The sequence below is a fragment of the Oryctolagus cuniculus genome, chromosome 6 (assembly GCF_051225735.1).
Source record: "Oryctolagus cuniculus isolate XC-2025 breed Fujian yellow rabbit chromosome 6, ASM5122573v1, whole genome shotgun sequence".
Classification (NCBI taxonomy): Eukaryota; Metazoa; Chordata; class Mammalia; order Lagomorpha; family Leporidae; genus Oryctolagus; species Oryctolagus cuniculus.
The window spans coordinates 160548078-160571236 of NC_142872.1; the positions used below are offsets into that span (position 1 = coordinate 160548078).

Consider the following 23159-nt stretch of genomic DNA (forward strand, 5'->3'; position numbering starts at 1 on the left):
CCAGTCAGGCAGCACACTGCACCTGGCACCATCTCCATCAGCCCTCACCACCCGGTGGGGCAGGACCAATCCTGAGCCCTCTACAGACACCAGGGAGCAGAGGCTCCGTGACAGAAGAGGTGACCCCACCAGAGGTGCTCCCCTGCAGGGGCAGACCCCCTGGCGCCCAGGCCCCTCCCACTACAAAGGGAGCCCTCCCACACCCCTCCCCAACCTCTGACAAGGGGCATGGAGGAACCAGCTCTGCGGTGGGCTCCAGGAGGGGACGAGGGGCAGACGGCACTCTGGCCTGGCCAGTCTTGCTTCTGTGCGGGAATCTGCTCCTTAAAGGCAGGCTAGCTGCCCGTAAAGGACCCCATCCTGCCTCCCGCCCCGCCGCCCTCTGGTGCAGACCGGGCGCTCTCTGACATCAGGGCAAGCAAATGCTATGGGGCTGTGGGTGCTGAAGGCCTGCAGGTGGGACGCTTGAGCTGTGTGGCCTCAGTGAGTCCCCATAAACAGCCATAGACCATTTGTTCCTAATGCTTCCTGCAGATGCAGGACCCCCCAGGACATAGTTGGCTCTGTGTCCCTCCAGCCCAGACGTCCACGGCCTGGCACTGGCCCAGTGCATCCGCTCCGCCCGCTGAGAGCCTGACCCCTCTGGTGGTAAAACTGCCAGGATGGCAGGGCAGGGACACAGGCAAAGTCAGAGGCCCCCAGGGAGCTCTGGTGGTGTACTTGCCCTGGTCTCAGAACGCCCAGGGCCTAGGACAGTGTCTGGGGAGGGCGAGCTGGCAAGTTGGGGTCTCCCGATAAGCACGTCCAAGGGTGGGAAATAAAGAAGTCAAAGAGAGCTGGTGGGGCGGGCACCCAGGCTAGACCCCAAGCCCCACAGACTCCACCTGCAAGAGGCACCAGCTCCCAAACACCCTGACTCGGGCACGGGAGCTGATTACACGATTAATGCTCAGGCCAAGTCTTGCTTGCAAGCTGCACTGAAGATACATCTTCACGGGGCACTGCAAGAGCTCTCTATCCAAGAGCAAACAGGAAGTGAACTTACTGAGATCAACAGCCGAAATCTGGCCTCCAGGCTTAAACAGGCAACAGAGGGGACGGGCACAGGCCCCACGGAACTTTCTATGGCCCTGCCCTGGGTGAGCCAGCTCCCGGGAGGGGGGCGACGCCTGTCTGGCTTTGCTGCTTTATGGACGTACTGCGAGGCAGGCGCACTGCACTCCTCGGGGCGGGTCGTGACAGCGCACAAAGCACTTTGATCAGCACTAACCAGCACCTGCGCCCCCGCCGTCACACACACGGCGTGCACAGTGTGCCTCTGAGACAATCTTCCCACGCTCCGCTCCTTCCTCCAAGGATCATAAACGTCTGCGCCGGGAAAACAAGGCCCTCCGCGGCAGTCAGTTTCACAACACTCGGCGGCGCCGTCCGAGTCCCGCTGTGACTGTCCGGGCACTGAGACCACGGTTATCTTCTCACGTGAACTCCTGAGGCAGCTGTACAATGAGTCACTGATGAAAGCGCACACTTTCTCCCCCACAGTCTCCCTCACCTGTCCTCCACATCCCTCCAGGGCCCTGCAAACAGCACTGACGCTACAGGGCAGGCCGTGTGAGGCACCATGTCTTACATCACCGCAACGAAAGGTCACCGTTCGGACGACGCGTGGAGAACACCGGGTCTGGAGTCAAGGGCACCTGAGCTGGGGCCAGGCTCCTCCCTTGGCAGAGGAGTTTGGAAGGCTGGAATCTGCAGAATGAGTCAGCGTAAGGTCACTGCAGGCACGGCCGCAGAACCTGCTCACACGGGGAAGCGCACAGTGAGCCTGGGGCCGCACACCTGGAGATGCAATGCTGAACTGGTGACGGGCAGGTGAGGAGTTAAATGTAAATGCAATCAGGCATTTGTAGAAATTAGTTCAGACGCGTTCATTTATAATTAATGCTGCGCTAATATTCTACAGCACCTATTCTAAATTGCCCAAGCACTAATTAAATCTCAGAATACCCTGTAGAGTGAAGCGTTATCAGCCACGGTAACAGAAAGCTCAGAACAGTTGTCAGAACAGCAGACTGATAAGGGATTATGCTAGGGGACTCTGCCACGGAGCCAATCCTCCCTGCCAACACAACAGTTTGAAAAGCTTCTTCGCCGCAAGAAGTTTGCTCTAACCTGCTGAATATGCATCACACTCCTTCCCCTGTTCCCTCGGGCTTTCTCACATCTCCCCGTCTCTCTTGCTGCCAGGGAAGGGCAGGCAAGCACCTGCTCCCACCAGGAAGACACCGGCCCTCCTCTTCCACATCACCCCATGTGCCCCACACTGAGCACACTGACAAACCCAGACCTCCTCACGCGTACCTGCACCGCTTCGCCTGCAGGGCTCTGCAAGAACCATCAGCGGGGGAAACGCCCGGCTCATCTCCCCCACCTCCACCTCCACCTCCAGGGGCAAGTCATCCTAAGAGATGGGGTGTGCGGCCCCTGCTCCAGGAAGTCTTCCAGGATGCGCCCGACAGACACGTGGGCCCGCCTGCTCCCTGTGGTTCAACCCGCCACCGTATTTTATCTGTTTACATCCCTGTCCTTGTCCCCTGCCCCTCAGACGCTCAAGGTAAGAGGCTTTTATTACTCCCACCCCCGAGGTCTGGCTTGGTGTCTGGCCACAGCCCAAGCTCAGAAAGCTGGAGGGAGAACGAGGAGTGGAGAATCTGCCTGCTGCAGGGATCTCACTGAGGCCCTAGCCGCAGCCACGTTCTGACATCCTGGATGCCCGAGGCCCAGCGGCATGGCTGCTTTTAAAGGTTGCTGGGCCCTAGGCCATCCATCCTACAAGGGCTCAGCTCCTCAGGAGGCTCTTCCAAGACAGAGTGAGAATGCACAGCGCTGTGTGTCTCCCCAGCAATAACCCCTGGGCGGAATTCTGTCAGTGTGTCCCCAGCTGCTGCCTCCAGCAAAGGCTCTGAGTGCCCTCTGGTGAGCAAGAGCCACAGTGGACTGGCAGCCAAGGGAGGGTGCACGGTAGCAAGAGCCACAGTGGACTGGCAGCCAAGGGAGGGTGCACGGTAGCAAGAGCCACAGTGGACTGGCAGCCAAGGGAGGGTGCACGGTAGCAAGAGCCACAGTGGACTGGCAGCCAAGGGAGGGTGCACGGTAGCAAAAGCCACAGTGGACTGGCAGCCAAGGGAGGGTGCACGGTAGCAAGAGCCACAGTGGACTGGCAGCCAAGGGAGGGTGCATGGCACCCTCCTGGTTTCAGATGGTGTCCCTCTCCCTGGAAGTCCTCATGACCAGCAAGAGGGGAGCTCTAATTCATGGAGCTTGGGGGCAGGCAGCAGCCAGGTCCCAAGTGGCCTAGCAGTTCCTGGCAGTTCCTGAGCAGCCTGGACTGTGTGGGAGCCACAGTGGTTGTCGTGGGGGTGCAGACTTCAGGGCAAGGAGAAGGCTGCAGGGAACACCTCTAACACGAGGGAGAGCACCCCAGTGGGAAGGCCAGACCATCCACGGCGACGGGAGGAGAGGGAGAGAGAATTCCTCTCCAGGGCTCCCAGCTCACCCTCCTGAGTGTATTTTACGTGTGCTTTGTAATATCTGGGACATATTAACACAGGACCAAAAAGCCTGGGTTCACATCCCTGGCCCATCACTTCCGTCTGTGAGACACTGGCAAAAATGTTCCCCTCAGTTTCTTAAACCATAAAACAGGGAGCTCATGGGGCTTAAAAAAAAAAAGATTTATTTATTTGAAAGGCAGAGTTAGAGAGAAAGAGAGAGAGAGAGAGAGAGATCTTTCATTCACTAGCTCACTCCTCAAATGGCTCTAACAGCTGGGGCTAGGCCAGGTCAAAGCCAGGAGCCAAGAGCTTCTTCCAGGTCTCCCACGTGGGTGCAGGGGCCCAAGCACTTGGGCCATCTTCCACTGCTTTCCCAGGCCATCAGCAGAGAGCTGGATTGAAAGTGGAGCACCTGAGGCTGGCACCATGGCACACTAGGTTAATCCTCCACCTGCAGCGCCGGCATCCCATATGGGCGCCAGGTTCTAGTCCCGGCTGCTCCTCTTCCAGTCCAGCTCTCTGCTTTGGCCTGGGAAAGCAGTAGAAGATGGCCCAAGTGCTTGGGCCCCTGCACCCACATGGGAGACCAGGAAGAAGCACCTGGCTCCTGGCTTCAGATTGGTGCAGCTCTGGCCATTGCGGCCATTTGGAGAGTGAACCAATGGAAGGAAGACCTTTCTTTCTGTCTCTCTCTCCCACTGTCTGTAACTCTACCTGTCAAATAAATAAATAAAAATCTTAAAAAAAAAAAAGTGGAGAGCCAGGACTTGGACTGGTGCCCATATGGGATGCCAGCACTGCAGGTGGCTGCTTAATCCATTATGCCATAATGCCAGGCCCCTCTCATGGGGGGCTTTGATGAAGAGAAAATGAATGGATATTTGTAAGACACTCAGAACAATGGCAGACTCACAGACAGACCTCTACGGATACCTATTAAATTAAAAAAGCAAAAATTACTAATAACTGAATATTTACTATCTTCCCCAGAATATGTGCAAACCACCAAAGTACACTGCACAGAGATAAGACAGGAACCTGCAGGAGAAGTGATAAGGCCCAGCCTATGGCACCACAAGCAGAGAGGCAGGGGGCTACAGAAAGGGCAGGGGACCATTGGACGGCACGGGAGGTGGCAGGTGAGACGTGTGAACACTGGGACCAGTCACCAAGATGGGGTATCGGAGCAGCAAAGAGCTGGACCAAGAGTTCAGTGATGAACACTCGGTGCGGCCACGCTGCAGTGTGGACACCCACCCCCCACCCCGGTAATGAGAGCCAGGGCACCTTTGCAAAGCGCCAGGACAGAACCAGTGGCAGAACCACGGAATCGGAGAGGGACCCTGTGGGGGGGGGGGGCCTGAGCACTCCTAGCTCTGCCCACCCCAGGACGCGGCAGAGCCGCACTTCCTGGCCAACGAACTTCTGGAGCAGAGACAACACTGAAATCAACCCTCAGGGCTCTGACCAGCCATGCTGAGAAATGACAGCTCCGCTCTGCTGGGCCCTGCAGGTGCAGCACAGGACGCCTCTGGGGTCTGGGGCACGACCCAGCCTCCCTGACCAGCAGGGTCAGGGACTGTTACATGATGGGCATAAGAGGAGCAGCTCCCAGAGCAGGCAGAGCAGTGGTGCAGAGGGACAGGAGCTGGGGACAGCAGACACGGAAGGCAGTGCGAGGTGTGCCAGGCCCCAGGCCCACAGGAGCAGCCCAAGGCTCAGCACAGCTGCAGCAGAAGAGAGAAACCATGGGTCAACAGCCGCAAAAGGAAACGGGCCTGGTGGCTGTGACGGTCAGAGGCTGACCGCCTGCAGCGTTTCACACACACTGTCGGGTCAGCTGGTTTGCTAACGCAAATGCAGAAGGCAGAGACTCGAAATACTGAGAAAAACCTGTTCACGAGGATTACAGGTGCATCTCAGGTGAGGCCGTGAAACAAACGCTTGTCTTCCAAAGGAAGGGCTTAACAAGAGTTCAGAGGAAATCTTCGCAACCCTCCTTGCATAAGATGACCCCAGAAATAACAAGCGTGGAGAGGTTCTGAAGTCACTTTTATAAACTTGACATATTGATTTTGGAGGGCAGCAAAATGTTTCTCTAAAACACCAGCTGTTCCGCATAAGGGCAGAAAAACAAAAACCTCTTTTCCTGGATTCTGTTACTATAGAAATGCAGAAAAAAATAAATAGGCATTGAATACGTATCAAAAGTGTTATTTTCACCTGCCATAGTTCACAGCAGGGAAAAGGTTTATTTTGTTTTCTTCTAATTGTTTTAACAAGCTATGGCGTCAAGGTCAATTACTGGAAATGTCACTAAGCTGCTCCTCACCTAGCAGGTATTGCAACAATTACATGAGACTTTTCCAGCTACAGTGTCGCACTTGGCCAGCCTGGGAACACAAGGCAGCTGCAGGAGCATGGCCACAGTGCAGTCAGGCCTGTGGTCACTGGCACATGTAAGAGAGGCTTCCATAGGGCACAGAGAGGGAAAAACACCCAGAGCTTTCAACTTCCCATGTGAGAACTGTTAAATTAACATCCCGTTGGGTGGCTGGCATTATGACATAGCAGGTAAAGGCCCTGCCTGTGAGACCAGTATCCTATATGAGTCCTGGCTGCTCCACTTCCAATCCAGCTGCCTGCTAACGCACCTGAGAAAGCAGTGGAGGATGGCCCAAGTGCTTGGGTCCTTGCCACCCACATGGGAGCCCTGGGTGGAGTTCCTGGCTCCTGGCTTCAGCCTAGCCCAGACCGTTGCAGTCATTTAAGGAATTAATCAATGGATGGAAGATCTCTTTCTCTGTGTCTCTGCTTCTTTCACTCTTTAAATAAATCTAAGAAAAACAGGAAGAAAGAAAGAAAGAAACACACACACACACACACACACACACACACCAGGCAAGACTGTCATTTCTGCAAAGTCAGACAAAAACCTTAGAAGTGAGCGAGAGGGACAAAATCCACCACGTGCCCGGAGTAGACAGATGGGAACAGGGCAGGAGTTGGGAGACCTGGGCTCTGCCCGCAGCCCTGCCCCCAGCCTAGTGGTGGGGCTCAGCATGGTCATCAGTTCTGCGCCTTCTACTCCTCAATCACCAAATTAGAAACAGCCCACACTGTGATTCTGTTTCTAGGGCACCCTGGAACCTAGGAGACCCGGGTGTGGTCAGGGCTACCTGGTGGGCGTGGGGGTTACTGGAACAGGGCCATGGTAGTGAGCTTTCTCGTGAGGATCAGCTGAGCTGTGCCTGACATGGTTCTGGTCACAAAGCCTAATGGGTGCCAAAGTGACATCAAACCCCACACCAGCTCACACCGCCGGTGTCCTGGGCTGGACGCTGCAGCCTGCTTGTGTGGAAGGCACCCTCCAGGGACGCTGGGTAAAGTGCACACGAACCTCTCTGCACTAGCTTCGCAACTTCCTGTGAATCCACAAAAATTCTGAAACACAAAACTTAATTTTTAAAGGGACTTTTACGACTTTGAACTGCCAGGCCTGAATTTCCCTGCAGTTTGAAGTACTTTCTCTGTCAGACTGCACGTCTTGCATGCAATTTCTCTGCTCATAACCATTGGCCAAATATACATAAACTCTCTTATTTCACAGCTTACACAGAAGTACAACTTCCAGTGTGATCAAAGACAGAGGTAAAACAAACCCATGCAGATGGCAGAGAAATATCCAGAAACATTTTTGTAATTTCAGAGGACAGAGCAAGTATTCTAAACTACAATACAATGGGCAAGAAATGTAAAAGAAATATTTAGTAATGGACGAGAGCACAGAAATTGTAAAAGGCAGTTAAATGCATAAGAGAAGAAAAAGCGATGCTACCAAGGATATTAAAAGACAAGTAACAAATTACAGAAAACATGCTCAGTGTTGACATAATCCAAAGGCTGAATCAGGGAAGGGCACTAACAAGGAACTGTCCTCCGTCTCACACCAAACACGAAGTGCTGACAACAATGCAGAGTCCACGAGTCGGCAAAGAGATGGAAATCAGAGCTGGGGCCACGCCGTGGTGCCATGGGTGAAGCCATCGCTTGTGACACCCGCAGCCCATATGACAGCAGTGGCTGAGCCCTGGCTGCTCCGCTTGCAATCCTGCTTCCGGCCAGTGCACCTGGGGAGGCAGTGGAAGATGGTCCAAGTGCCTGGGCCCCTGCCACCCGTGTGGGAGAACCAGATGGGGTCTCTGCCTCCGGGCTTCGGTCTGGCCCAGCCCTGGCTGTTGCAGGCGTTTGGGGAGTGAAACAGATGGAGGATCTCTCTCTCTCTCTCTCTCTCTCTCTCTCTCCCTCTCTCTCTGCCTCTCCCTCTCTCTCTGATACCCTGCCCTTCACATAAATAATAAATAAATCTTTTTAATAATAAACAAATAAAAACAATGAAAGAAAGTCATTCACATAAAAGATTGGGATGGCTAATGACTGGCACAACCCAAGAAAAGATGACAAAGGTGCCGTGAGGACAAGGCCCATGATGGACAGGTAACTGTGCCGTGAGGACGAGGCCCATGAAGGACAGGTAACTGTGCTGTGAGGACAAGGCCCATGACGGACAGGTAACTGTGCCGTGAGGACAAGGCCCATGACGGACAGGTAACTGTGCCGTGAGGACGAGGCCCGTGATGGACAGGTAACTGTGCCGTGAGGACAAGGCCCGTGAAGGACAGGTAACTGTGCAGTGAGGACGAGGCCCATGAAGGACAGGTAACTGTGCAGTGAGGACGAGGCCCGTGATGGACAGGTAACTGTGCTGTGAGGACGAGGCCCGTGATGGACAGGTAACTGTGCAGTGAGGACGAGGCCCGTGATGGACAGGTAACTGTGCAGTGAGGACGAGGCCTGTGATGGACAGGTAACTGTGCCGTGAGGACGAGGCCCATGACGGACAGGTAACTGTGCCATGAGGACGAGGCCCATGACGGACAGGTAACTGTGCCGTGAGGACGAGGCCCGTGAAGGACAGGTAACTGTGCCGTGAGGACGAGGCCCATGAAGGACAGGTAACTGTGCCGTGAGGACGAGGCCCGTGAAGGACAGGTAACTGTGCCGTGAGGACAAGGCCCATGACGGACAGGTAACTGTGCCGTGAGGACGAGGCCCGTGATGGACAGGTAACTGTGCAGTGAGGACAAGGCCCGTGAAGGACAGGTAACTGTGCAGTGAGGACAAGGCCCATGATGGACAGGTAACTGTGCAGTGAGGACAAGGCCCGTGAAGGACAGGTAACTGTGCCGTGAGGACGAGGCCCGTGATGGACAGCTAACTGTGCAGTGAGGACAAGGCCCGTGAAGGACAGGTAACTGTGCTGTGAGGACAAGGCCCGTGATGGACAGGTAACTGTGCCGTGAGGACGAGGCCCATGAAGGACAGGTAACTGTGCAGTGAGGACGAGGCCCATGAAGGACAGGTAACTGTGCAGTGAGGACGAGGCCTGTGATGGACAGGTAACTGTGCCGTGAGGACAAGGCCCATGAGGGACAGGTAACTGTGCCGTGAGGACGAGGCCCATGATGGACAGGTAACTGTGCCGTGAGGACAAGGCCCGTGACGGACAGGTAACTGTGCCGTGAGGACAAGGCCCGTGACGGACAGGTAACTGTGCCGTGAGGACAAGGCCCGTGATGGACAGGTAACTGTGCCGTGAGGACAAGGCCCATGAGGGACAGGTAACTGTGCCGTGAGGACGAGGCCCATGACGGACAGGTAACTGTGCCGTGAGGACAAGGCCCATGAGGGACAGGTAACTGTGCCGTGAGGACAAGGCCCATGAGGGACAGGTAACTGTGCAGTGAGGACGAGGCCTGTGATGGACAGGTAACTGTGCCGTGAGGACGAGGCCCATGACGGACAGGTAACTGTGCCGTGAGGACAAGGCCCATGAGGGACAGGTAACTGTGCCGTGAGGACGAGGCCCGTGACGGACAGGTAACTGTGCCGTGAGGACAAGGCCCGTGACGGACAGGTAACTGTGCCGTGAGGACAAGGCCCGTGATGGACAGGTAACTGTGCCGTGAGGACAAGGCCCATGAGGGACAGGTAACTGTGCTGTGAGGACGAGGCCTATGACGGACAGGTAACTGTGCTGTGAGGACGAGGCCTGTGACGGACAGGTAACTGTCACGTGAGCACAAGGCCTATGAAGGACAGGTAACTGTGCTGTGAGGACGAGGCCCGTGATGGACAGGTAACTGTGCCATGAGCACAAGGCCTATGAAGGACAGGTAACTGTGCTGTGAGGACGAGGCCCGTGAAGGACAGGTAACTGTGCCGTGAGGACGAGGCCCGTGATGGACAGGTAACTGTGCCGTGAGGACAAGGCCTATGAAGGACAGGTAACTGTGCTGTGAGGACGAGGCCCGTGAAGGACAGGTAACTGTGCCGTGAGGACGAGGCCCGTGACGGACAGGTAACTGTGCCGTGAGGACAAGGCCCGTGACGGACAGGTAATTGTGCCGTGAGGACAAGGCCCGTGATGGACAGGTAACTGTGCCGTGAGGACAAGGCCCATGACGGACAGGTAACTGTGCTGTGAGGACGAGGCCCGTGACGGACAGGTAACTGTGCCGTGAGGACAAGGCCTATGAAGGACAGGTAACTGTGCCGTGAGGACGAGGCCCGTGACGGACAGGTAACTGACAACGTGCACTCTACAGGGCTGTGTAACAGGATGTGAGGAGAGGCCAAGCATAAAACACACCCTACTGACCTACCAATTTCATTACCATTCACCTAGATAATAATGGCACAAGCACAGAAATAATAATAAAATAAAAATACTTTCTCCTAGTCATGCTTTTTGATCAGGAAGAAAAGTTTAAAATAATCCTAAATGTCCATTAACCAAAGAAATTATGGAGTCAAATTTACAGCCTCCAGTGAAATGCTGCAGGGACTTTAAAAACCACAACAACCAGGGCTGGCATTGTGGCACAGCAGCGTAAGCCACCACCTGCAATGCCAATATCCCATATCAGGGCATAGGTTCAGGGTCCAGCTGCTCTGCTTCCAATCCAGCTCCCTGCTAATGTGCCTGGGAAAGCAACGGAAGATGGCCCAAGTGCCTGGGCCCTGTCACATACACAGGAGACCTAGATGAGCCCCAGGCTCCTGGCTTCAACCTGGCCCAGTCCTGGCCATTGCAGCCATCTAGGGATTGAATAAGCAGATGGAAGATCTCTCTCTGTCTCCACCTCTTTCTCTCTGTCAGTTCACCTTTCAAATAAATAAAATAAATCTATTTTTTTTTTAAATCAACTATTGGTTGTAAAACACTGAGAAGAACAGTGTCTATAACATTAAAAAGTGTGCTAGGAGACAGCTTGTTAGATAAAAAATCTTGCCATGAAAAATTTCATCTGCCACATTAGTGAGTGGAAAAAGATGGTGGAAAATTACGCATGATCCCATTTCTGAAGTCACGTGGTGAGCAGAGGGGAGGGCCTTCTCTCAGCGTGGAACAGCCTTGGCAGGGAGGCCTGGGATTACTTACTTCCTTCTTAGTATTTTCTGTATCATCACAGGTATTTAAAAAAAAAAATAAACAAAAATGGTACCATTCCATAGGCACTCTCAGATATTTTTGGAATCAAAGTTGGTAGGGGCTTTCTGGAGAGAAATCTGGTGATCTGTAATATACTTTCTTCTTTGTAGAAAATCTTTATGCATTTGTTTTTATTTATATGAGAGAGAGATCAATCTTACATCCACTGGTTCATTCTCTAAATGCCTACAACAGCTGGCGCTGAGCCAGGCTGAAGCCAGGAGCCTGGAAATCCCTTGGGGTCCCCCAAGTGGGTGGCAGAGACTCGATTACAAAGCCATCACCTGCTGGCTCCAGAGTGCACATCAGCAGGAAGCTCGACTAGGAGTAGAGCTGGGACTCACACCCAGGCGCTCCGGAATGGACATGACCATCCCAGGCATACTCACACCCAGGCCCTCAGGAATGGGACACAACCGTCCCAGGCATACTCACACCCAGGCCCTCAGGAATGGACATGACCATCCCAGGCATACTCACACCCAGGCCCTCAGGAATGGGACACGACCGTCCCAGGCATACTCACACCCAGGCCCTCAGGAATGGACATGACCATCCCAGGCATACTCACACCCAGGCCCTCAGGAATGGACATGACCATCCCAGGCATACTCACACCCAGGCCCTCAGGAATGGACATGACCGTCCCAGGCATACTCACACCCAGGCCCTCAGGAATGGACATGACCGTCCCAGGCATACTCACACCCAGGCCCTCAGGAATGGACATGACCATCCCAGGCATACTCACACCCAGGCCCTCAGGAATGGACATGACCATCCCAGGCAGCCCTGCACTTAAAGAAGAACCCAAAGCAAACATTTTCTTGGCTTGTTTAAGGGACAAACCACTGCCTGTGACAGAAGATTCGGTTATACAAACTCCACTGCTTAAGAAATCCACCAGGGCCCGGCGCTGTGGTGCAGTGGGTTAATGCCCTGGCCTGAAGCAACGGCATCCCATATGGGCACAGGTTCAAGTCCCGGCTGCTCCACTTCTGACCCAGCTCTCTGCTATGGCCTGGGAAAGCAGTAAGAAGATGGCCCAAGTCCTTGGGCCCCTGCACATGCGTAGGAGACCCAGAAGAAGCTCCTGGCTCCTGGCTTCAGATCAGCACAGCTCCAGCCATTGTGGCCAATTGGGGAGTGAACCATCGGATGGAAGACCTCGCTCACTCTCTGCCTCTCCTCTCTCTGTATAACTCTGGCTTTCAAATACTTAAATAAAAAAAAATCCGCCGGAAGTGAGAGCTGCAGGTTCAGGGGAGGTCTGGCCTAATCCTTCCTCCTCCAATCATCTCATTTCTACGTTCATTTGCTGAAAGGATTAAGGTCTGAAACAAGATTCCTATCCCTGGGCAACCATGGCACCCCTGGCAGGGCAGTCACTCGCACCCCCTCTCGGGACAGCTGTCGTCCTGCTGCCAGGCCTGAATCCGGGTCTGTGATCCGGACTGGCCCGGGCAGCCAGGTAGGGTTTCACACAATCTGCCTGAGAGTCTGAAGGGGAGGAACAATGTCTTACACGTTCCACAACTTGCACAGCTGCTGGCAGTAAGTCTTGGTGGCTAAACCAGAGTCAGCTGATGAACTCAGTACTCAATAATTCACCCAGTCTGTGCTAGGATTTTGCACACCAAGGGTCTTGCTTCCTTGTAGGGAGGCAAACTTAACAACTTCAGAGTAGGGATTCGGAGTAGCACAGTGTGAGTTCAAAGGCCAGGTTTCCCGTAGTAACTGAAGGACACTGGACAAATTACCTGGCCTCAGTGTCTGACTCCCTGTCGGTAAACCAGGAAAGATGACGGCAGCACCGTGCCCACACGGCTGTGAACGGCTGACATTCGTGGGTGCTTCTGACACAGTGGGCGCCATTCTGAGGACTCTACAAATCCTGCCTGAGCCCTCAAAGCAACCACGTGAGACAGCACCGACCGCTTCTATTCCCATTTTACAGACTGGGAAACTGAGGAAGAATGAAGTCAGTAGGTGCTGAAGCTGGAACTCAAACCCAGACAAGCATATTGCTGCTGCTACGTGCTTAGGCAGTACCACTTCCCAGGTGACGGCTGAGCAGCAACTAACAGCAAGAGCTTCTTTAACATAAGGTGAAGTCTGAAGACTTCAAAGTCAGCAGCAGGGGCCTCTCCGGCACAGCCTGGCGTCCCACCTCTGCCCAGGTGGTCATCTACAGGCAGGGCCTCTCCGGCGCAGCCTGGCGTCCCACCTCTGCCCAGGTGGTCATTTATGGGCAGGGGCCTCTCCGGCACAGCCTGGCATCCCACCTCTGCTGAGGTATTCATCTATAGACAGGGGCCTCTCCAAGGCAGACTGGCATCCCACCTCGGCTGAGGTGGTCATCTACGGGCAGGGGCCTCTCCGGCACAGCCTGGCATCCCACCTCTGCCAAGGTGGTCATCTATAGGCAGGGGCCTCTCCGGGGCAGACTGGCATCCCACCTCTGCCCAGGTGGTCATCTACAGGCAGAGCCTCTCCGGGGCAGCCTGGCGTCCCACCTCTGCCCAGGTGGTCATCTACGGGCAGGGGCCTCTCCGGCACAGCCTGGCGTCCCACCTCTGCCCAGGTGGTCATCTGGAGGCAGGGCCTCTCCAGCACAGCCTGGCGTCCCACCTCTGCCCAGGTGGTCATCTACGGGCAGGGGCCTCTCTGGCACAGCCTGGCGTCCCACCTCTGCCCAGGTGGTCATCTACAGGCAGGGGCCTCTCCGGGGCAGCCTGGCGTCCCACCTCTGCCTAGGTGGTCATCTACAGGCAGGGGCCTCTCCGGCACAGCCTGGCATCCCACCTCTGCCGAGGCGGTCATCTACAGCAGTCTGGACTGCAGCAACTCCATCTCCTGCCCACACCCACCCCCCTCAGCCTCCCTCACCAACTGCAGCAGAGCTACACCCTGACTGAGACCGTCACCATCATGCGTTTTCCTCCACCATCTGCCCACTTCACTCTAGTCCTCGGCCTCCGAGAGCCAATCAGATCCCTCCAAGGGGTCTGAGCACCCGCCTCCTGGTCCTTCTGTTCACAGGGCCGCATCCCTCCATGGCACCATCCTCCCTCCTGGGATCCAAAAGCCGCCTGACCGGGACACCAGGCCCACTCCTGACTCCCCAGCAGAACGCTGTCCCCCACGGGCGATTTCTTGCCTGGTAATATTTTGCTTTCTGAAACCCTGTCGTCTCTCCCCCAGAGACTCACCCAGGGTTCAGAGTGTGTCCTACCTTTCTGTGCAACCCAGAGCGTCCACAACACCACCTGCCCTGCATGACCCGAGCGTCAAAGACTGGATGACATAGCCACGTCAGAGATGGCCTGGAGTGACGGCCAGTGACCACACGGCGAGACCTGTGTAAGCAGGTGCTGATTCCAAGTGAGACCCCGCCGTGGGGACTGCTCTCTGCGGTGACGCCTGTCCCAGGAAGCCGCCGCAGCTGGCCCCACCCACACGCACCTGCCTCCCCCTCCTCCTCGCCCAAGTTCAGCACGACGATGCAGATGTGCTTCCGCAGCTGGCGCGTGTTGGAGAACTTGCGGCTGCACTTGCTGCACTCCAGGCTGCTGGGGGCCGGGCTGCCTTCCTCGGTGGCCCCTGCCCCATCCTCACTCGGGCTCACGACGTTCTCCGCCAGCTCCTCTTCGGCGCTGGGCTTCTTTGTGGAACCCTTAGGCCTGCCCCTCTTCCTCTTCATGACCAGAAACTCTACAAAGGAAACAAGAGGCCGTGATGGAGTCACACAGGGTCACAAGGCAGGGCACACACTCAACTTCCAACTGGGAGAATATGAGGGGTCATGCAAGATGCACATTATGAAAAAAACTGTGCATGGGTTTCAACATGATCTGCACCAAAAATAAGCTTTTAATTCCACTTTTCTACTAACTTTGCGAAGCACCCTCACAGGTGCAGGCTTCACATTCTATTAGGAGGTTAAAAGTCCATAGTGAGTCCAGAAATTATCAGTTGCAACAACAGCTTTGGGCTAACGTCACTGCATCTGAATGGATAATGGCTGTGCAACATTCCAATAGGAGGCATCCGTTTATCAGAGCCTGTGCTCTGTCTGTGAAGCCCAGAGGATTTCAGGTTACGGCCCCTGGCCCCCTGGTCTGTGATCCTGCCCTTGGGAACCCCAGCTTCCACTGAAACTCTTGGGGACCTCTTTGCAAGAGGCTAACAAAGGCTGCTGAGCCCGTCATCTGCTCCACGAGGTGCACAACTGTTCAGACTGCAGGGAGTCATAATTATGAGAGTCAAACTGTCCTGGAGAGAAAGAGAAACAGTAATTACAACCCAAAGCCACAGATTACAGGGCTCCGGGCAGGAGCAATACGCGTCAAGTTTCCTAGTGACCCGGTGATTTTAAATGGTGTGATGAGCTGCTGTGGCATGACTTCCAAGGCACGGCACAACTTGCATTTCCTCTTCATCGGTGTTCACGGTTCATGCATTCTTCTCCGGAAGGGAGGTGGGAGTCAAGGTGGGAGCAGAGCACCCCATACAGCTCACATGAGGTGGCACAGCCTGGTCTCAGGTGACGTGAACTGAGAGTGCCCTGAGCAGGGCCAGGCAGGGAGCCGCCCCCAGTTCCACAGCCGTCATCTGGCTGGGGCACAGCACTGCAGCAACCGTTTTTGAACCTGAACTCGAGGGTAGGGACAGGGGTCCTAGGTACCGGCAGCACCTGGGCACAGGTTCATCTGTAGAACAGGCTGTCCCTTCCTGCTCTCTGGGAGGCTGAGGCTGGGGCTCTGCACAGTGAAGCACCAGCCACTGTCCATTGCCAGCACGGCAAGGATCCTTTAAGTCGGTCACACAGGCTCACAATCAGAGTGGCAGGCTGCTGGGCCAGCCTGCGGGAGAGGGCAGCAGGACCATGGGAACCCACCTGGGCATGGGGTGCCCCAGAACTCAGGGCAGCCCGGCTCCAGAAAGGGGAGGGTTTCCCAGGAAAGGGGGTCCCTTGCGGGAGCAGAGCCTCCACTCCCCAGCGACACAGCAACGTCAGCCTCGGCCAAGACACCAAATCTGAGCCCTCTCCAGCCAGTGCGGCCTGCCTTCCACCTGCCTGGGGCATGCAGGGTTGGGGAAGAACAGGGAAAGGCACCAAGCGACACAAAGGAGCAGGGACAGACAAGATAGAACAGGTGTTGGACACAGAGCCTCGGACGCTGTCCCAGCACTGGATTCCACCAAGGAGCACAGGGACTGTGTTTGCAGCAGGCCCAGCCTATGCACACGGGAGGGAGGGGAAGGCGGGATACAAGGCCTCCAAGTCATTAAAACTTCCCCTATTGTTCTTGACAGCAACTGCACTTACGCAACCCACAGACGCGCAATCACCATCAGAGAATCCGAGCGGCACAGACTCTGAAACACCCACCTCATGCCACAGCAGCTGTGGAAACACGGTGCCCACCAGTTCAGGGAGGTCAGTGGCCTGGTCTAACCCCCAGCCACGGGCCCGGGGCCCCTGCCATGCACAGAGAAGCCACTCCTTTGAAATGCTCTATGAGGCTGTGGCTGTGGCTAGGGGGTGACCTCTAGGCCCCCTTCCCAACAGGAGTGTCTTTGTTTGCCACCAGAGACAAACAACAGAATTTAGGGTGGGGGCTGGGGCAGGGCACTTGGTTCCCCTCTGCAGCAGGTGGAGAACGGGGCATTGGTCTGAGCCTCCAGGCAGGGCCAGGGACTAACACCGAGCCAGGTGGGCGTGTGTTGTAAGCCCCAGTAAGAATTCCAGACACACAGGCCGAGGAGCTCCCCTGGGGAAAAGCTCCAGTACTGGCAGTAATGAGACTGGAATCCTAACTACGGCACTCTCCTGGGTTCTGGGAGCTGCCTTCCAGCAAATCAGTGCACTGAGGGAGACAGCAGGGAACCCCGCACTAGAAGCTGGAAGTAAAGGAGGCCTGGGGACCCCGGAATCTGCAGCTGGCAGTGACCTCTCAGGCAGCCTTGGCAGTTTCTAGGTACCCCAGGGCCACTCCGGGGCTGACTGACAGCAGCCGCAGTGCCTCCTGCATGCCTCAGGGGAGAGCGCTCTCCTCCCGCAGACCTGACGCTCTCTGAAGGCACAGTCCTGGTCCTGATCATTTTCTGTGCCCCTCAGCAGCCAACGACAGGCCCTGCATCCAGTAGACTGATGGGCGTGTGCCATCTGGTGGTCAGAGAAGGAACGCAAGGTCCTCCCTGGGAGCACGGCACAGGTGACAGAAACGCATCTTCCGTAGTGATGCATCCATGATTCAGGTCCTCCACGCCAACCGGTTAGCCCAGAATGAAGTATTCCTAACAAACCCGGAATCGTTCAGCCCTGAGAGTCAGTGCTGTCAACTGCCCACCTCTGACGGGAGAACAAGCACTCCTGGAAACAGCAGAGACCGCACAGCCCCCAAGCCACAACACTAGGAGGCAGCTGCCTGGGACTCCTCCCCCTCCTCTCTGGGCCCCTTCACTCAGCTGTCCAGGAAATCCGTCCTCCGTCCTCAGGGAGGATGCTGCCCACGTCTCCTGAGTGCAGCCCCCGTCCAGGCTTACTCCCCTCCACGTCGTTACATCGTCACTGCCCGGCTTCAGAACCTTCCAACCTGCTGGGTGACTGCCCCACGACTCTCAGACCTGGCATTCCAGGTCCTTTAGCACGTGGTCCAGCCCCACACACGCAGCCATGTGCACCCCACCACCCCGACTGCTCAGCACACGCAGCCATGTGCACCCCCACCGCCCCCCTGACTGCTCAGCACACGCAGCCATGTGCACCCCACCACCCCCCTGACTGCTCAGCACACGCAGCCATGTGCACCCCTACCGCCCCCCTGACTGCTCAGCACACACAGCCATGTGCACCCCCACCACCCCCCTGACTGCTCAGCACACGCAGCCATGTGCACCCCCACCGCCCCCCTGACTGCTCAGCACACGCAGCCATGTGCACCCCCACCACCCCCCTGACTGCTCAGCACATGCAGCCATGTGCACCCCCACCCCCCCCGACTGCTCAGCACACGCAGCCATGTGCACCCTACCACCCCCCTGACTGCTCAGCACACGCAGCCATGTGCACCCCCACCCCCCCCTGACTGCTCAGCACACGCAGCCATGTGCACCCCCACCACCCCCCTGACTGCTCAGCACACGCAGCCATGTGCACCCCCACCCCCCCCGACTGCTCAGCACACGCAGCCATGTGCACCCCCACCACCCCCCTGACTGCTCAGCACACGCAGCCATGTGCACCCCCACCCCCCCCGACTGCTCAGCACACGCAGCCATGTGCACCCCCACCGCCCCCCTGACTGCTCAGCACACGCAGCCATGTGCACCCCCACCGCCCCCCTGACTGCTCAGCACACGCAGCCATGTGCACCCCCACCGCCCCGACTGCTCAGCACATGCAGCCATGTGCACCCCACCACCCCCCTGACTGCTCAGCACACGCAGCCATGTGCACCCCCACCCCCCCTGACTGCTCAGCACACGCAGCCATGTGCACCCCTACCGCCCCCCTGACTGCTCAGCACACACAGCCATGTGCACCCCCACCACCCCCCTGACTGCTCAGCACACGCAGCCATGTGCACCCCCACCCCCCCCTGACTGCTCAGCACACGCAGCCATGTGCACCCCCACCACCCCCCTGACTGCTCAGCACATGCAGCCATGTGCACCCCCACCCCCCCCTGACTGCTCAGCACACGCAGCCATGTGCACCCTACCACCCCCCTGACTGCTCAGCACACGCAGCCATGTGCACCCCCACCCCCCCCTGACTGCTCAGCACACGCAGCCATGTGCACCCCCACCACCCCCCTGACTGCTCAGCACACGCAGCCATGTGCACCCCCACCCCCCCCTGACTGCTCAGCACACGCAGCCATGTGCACCCCCACCACCCCCCTGACTGCTCAGCACACGCAGCCATGTGCACCCCCACCACCCCCTGACTGCTCAGCACACGCAGCCATGTGCACCCCCACCGCCCCCCCGACTGCTCAGCACACGCAGCCATGTGCACCCCCACCCCCCCTGACTGCTCAGCACACGCAGCCATGTGCACCCCACCACCCCCTGACTGCTCAGCACACGCAGCCATGTGCACCCCACCCCCCCTGACTGCTCAGCACACGCAGCCATGTGCACCCCACCACCCCCTGACTGCTCAGCACAGGTTTCTAAAGCTCCCCCCACACACAGATCATCCTGTGTCTACACTCCCCTATACTGTGCCCCTGCTGGTACCCACCCAACCCTAATCCAAATCTTAACATCTCGGATCCCAGGACCTCCTCCCAGAGGCCACTCTGGGAGACTTAAGCAGAACGGCCATGTCTCCCAACTGATCCACATGGCACCATAATTCGTCTACACTGCATCCCGAGCGTCTCTTTTCCCCACCTTCTATCATAAACCCCAAAGTCTGTGGTGGTGCTTGAATTCCCAGACCCCACAGAGTGGCAAACAGGCTGGATATGTTGCTATGGAGGGGACAATAAATAAATAAATGACTGGTAGTGTGAGGACAGGAAATAGAAATCATTCCGCACATCCCAGGTTTGCAACAGGAAGAAAGGGACTGAGTCACTTAACCCTGCTCTCAATCCACAGCTTGGGCACGACTGCCTCTTGGTCAGAAAACAGTTGCTGCAGACCCAAGGCTGAAGACCAGCGAGGCAGACACTCAGCGGAACGCTTCCAGATGCAACCATAGGGCAACGCGAGCGCTACAGAGAGTGCAGCCCAACGTCAAAGATGCAACGGCGTCAGCCCTTCATCGGTGCGTCCCAGCACCACCCCCGCCACCCCAGCTACTTCCTCCTGTGGCCCTTACAGAAGTCTTGAGAGCTGGGGGTGCAAACATACTGTCGGCAACGGGAAGGAAATGGCAGCTAGAGCTGCAAGGCACCGGCACGGTTTTCAGCACCAGACACTGAGCCTGCAGTTCCGGGCTGTGACACCACACACTGAGCCTGCAGCACCGGGCTGTGACACCAGACACGGAGCCTGCCGTGCTGTGACACCACACACTGAGCCTGGAGCACCGTGCTGTGACACCACACACTGAGCCTGCAGCGCGGGGCTGTGACACCACACACGGAGCCTGCAGTGCCGGGCTGTGACACCACACCTGAGCCTGCAGCGCGGGGCTGTGACACCACACACGGAGCCTGCAGTGCCGGCTGTGACACCACACACTGAGTCTGCAGTGCGGGGCTGTGACACCACACACTGAGTCTGCAGTGCGGGGCTGTGACACCACACACTGAGTCTGCAGCGCGGGGCTGTGACACCACACACGGAGCCTGCAGTGCCGGCTGTGACACCACACACTGAGTCTGCAGTGCGGGGCTGTGACACCACACACTGAGTCTGCAGCGCGGGGCTGTGACACCACACACGGAGCCTGCAGTGCCGGCTGTGACACCACACTGAGTCTGCAGTGCGGGGCTGTGACACCACACACTGAGTGAGCCTGCAGCACGGGGCTGTGACACCACACACGGAGCCTGCAGTGCTGGCTGTGACACCACACACTGAGTCTGCAGTGCGGGGCTGTGACACCACACACTGAGTCTGCAGTGCTGGGCTGTGACACCACACACTGAGCCTGCAGTGCTGGGCTGTGACACCACACACTGAGTCTGCAGTGCGGGGCTGTGACACCACACACTGAGTCTGCAGCGCGGGGCTGTGACACCACACACTGAGCCTGCAGTGCCGGCTGTGACACCACACACTGAGCCTGCAGTGCCGGGCTGTGACACCACACACTGAGTCTGCAGCGCGGGGCTGTGACACCACACACGGAGCCTGCAGTGCCGGCTGTGACACCACACACTGAGCCTGCAGTGCCGGGCTGTGACACCACACACTGAGTCTGCAGCGCGGGGCTGTGACACCACACACGGAGCCTGCAGTGCCGGCTGTGACACCACACTGAGTCTGCAGTGCGGGGCTGTGACACCACACACTGAGTCTGCAGTGCGGGGCTGTGACACCACACACGGAGCCTGCAGTGCCGGCTGTGACACCACACACTGAGTCTGCAGTGCAGGGCTGTGACACCACACACTGAGTGAGCCTGCAGCACGGGGCTGTGACACCACACACTGAGTCTGCAGTGCTGGGCTGTGACACCACACACTGAGCCTGCAGTGCTGGGCTGTGACACCACACACTGAGTCTGCAGTGCGGGGCTGTGACACCACACACTGAGTCTGCAGCGCGGGGCTGTGACACCACACACTGAGTGAGCCTGCAGCGCGGGGCTGTGACACCACACACTGAGTGAACCTGCAACGCGGGGCTGTGACACCACACCTGAGCCTGCAGTGCCAGGCTGTGACACCAGATGCTAAGTGAGCCTGCAGCACCGGGCTGTGAGTGTCCTTATTCCCAACCAGAGTCCGTGTGGTGTCCCCTGCCCTCGGGTGTGGGGCACACATATCTGAATAGGGCCAAGTGAGCAGCCTAGGGCACAGACTTGCAGTTAGGGAGCAGGAAACGTCCACACGCAGCTGCCTGCACCCTCCCAAGTCCCTGTCGTAGGCCATCCATTACAAAGCTGCGCACGGTGACTGACGGGCGGCAACTGTTTAGACTACGGCCATGCTCGTCAATGTTCTGACCTGGAACATCTAAGCCACTAGCACCTGCCCAGCCAGTCTGCAGTCAGATCACGCAGCCCCTTGATGGACATCCACTCTTGTTCATGCTGCCGGGATGTGCACCTTTTTCTTGATTTCTTCACTTCCAAATAACTCCCACACCAAAAAGTCCTACACAGAGCTAAGGGCATTCAGATTGTGTTGGGCCCGGGAGCCTGGCCTTAACGCAAGGATCAGGAGAGCAGCCAGCCCTCCGGTGCTCTCCTCTGCGGCTGGAGAGCTTCAGAAACTCCTGACGGAACAACATTTCAGGCCCCTGACAGTCCGTCTGCCTGGAAGTAATCGGGGAGCCGCTGAATTATTTATCAGAAAGGAGGGCACGTGAGCCTTTCAGGTTATGAGGAATACAGCGTCGCCGTAGTGGTGACAGACTGCACCCTGTTCTACAGCCCCACACTCTGAAAGACCAGAGTCTCCCCACGCCAGTTACATGGCGGGAAGGCCACGTGAGTAACGGCGGCAGGAACAATGGCTAAGCACGTGCAGCTCAGGCACCACACCAAGCACTTGGCCTGCGTGTCCTCGTGTAACCCCAGAGGGAGGCGTCAGTATCATCCCTGGTTTATAGCAGAGGACGCGGAGGCTAAAAATATCAATTCTCCCCAAGGTCGCGGAACTGTTGTTGGCAGAGCCAGAACTGAACGGAGCCCTGGCTGCCCCAGAGGCATGAACCTCACACCCGTGTCGCCTGATGACCGTCAGAACACAGAAACAGCGCACTCTGACCTGCGCCCTGAACACCTCCTGCAGGAGATGAGAGCCTCCCGCAGCACCGGGCCCCACACGGCCCCACTCGCTCCACGGCCTCCCTGCATGTGGGGATGAGGACAGGGAGGCACCCGGGCACCGGGCACGCTCTACACGCCAAGGTCACACCGTGGGCAGCATGTGCCCAACACCTCCTGCAGGAGTTGAGAGCCTCCCGCAGCACCGGGCCCCACGTGGCCCCACTCACTCCACGGCCTCCCTGAATGTGGGGATGAGGACATGGGCAGGAGATGAGGACGTGGGAGGCGCCCGGGCACCGGGCACGCTCTACACGCCAAGGCCACACCGTGGGCAGCATGTGCCCAACACCTCCTGCAGGAGTTGAGAGCCTCCCACAGCACCGGGCCCCACACGGCCCCACTCGCTCCACAGCCTCCCTGATTGTGGGGATGAGGACATGGGCAGGAGAGGAGAACGTGGGAGGCACCCGGGCACCGGGCACGCTCTACACACCAAGGCAGTACCAGGGGCATCACATGCCCAACACCTCCTACAGGAAATGAGAGCCCCCCACAGCACAGGGCCCCACATGGCCCCACTCGCTCCACGGCCTCCCTGATTGTAGGGATGAGGACGGGGAGGCACCCGGGCACCGGGCACACT

General features: G+C 57.3%; 1 protein-coding gene across 6 annotated transcripts in view; it reads right to left on the reverse strand.

Moving 5' to 3' along the window:
* ZFAT (zinc finger and AT-hook domain containing) overlaps positions 1-23159 on the reverse strand; it is a 205569-nt gene that overhangs the window by 133748 nt on the left and 48662 nt on the right. For all 6 annotated transcript variants that reach the window (XR_016236025.1, XR_016236026.1, XR_016236027.1 and 3 more), the window contains exon 3: positions 14575-14823. Coding sequence is in view for 3 of the 6 variants with exons in the window: in XM_070075863.2 (XP_069931964.2) it covers positions 14575-14823 (249 nt within the window). In the remaining 3 variants the exon portion in view is untranslated. The remainder of the gene's footprint in view (positions 1-14574; positions 14824-23159) is intronic.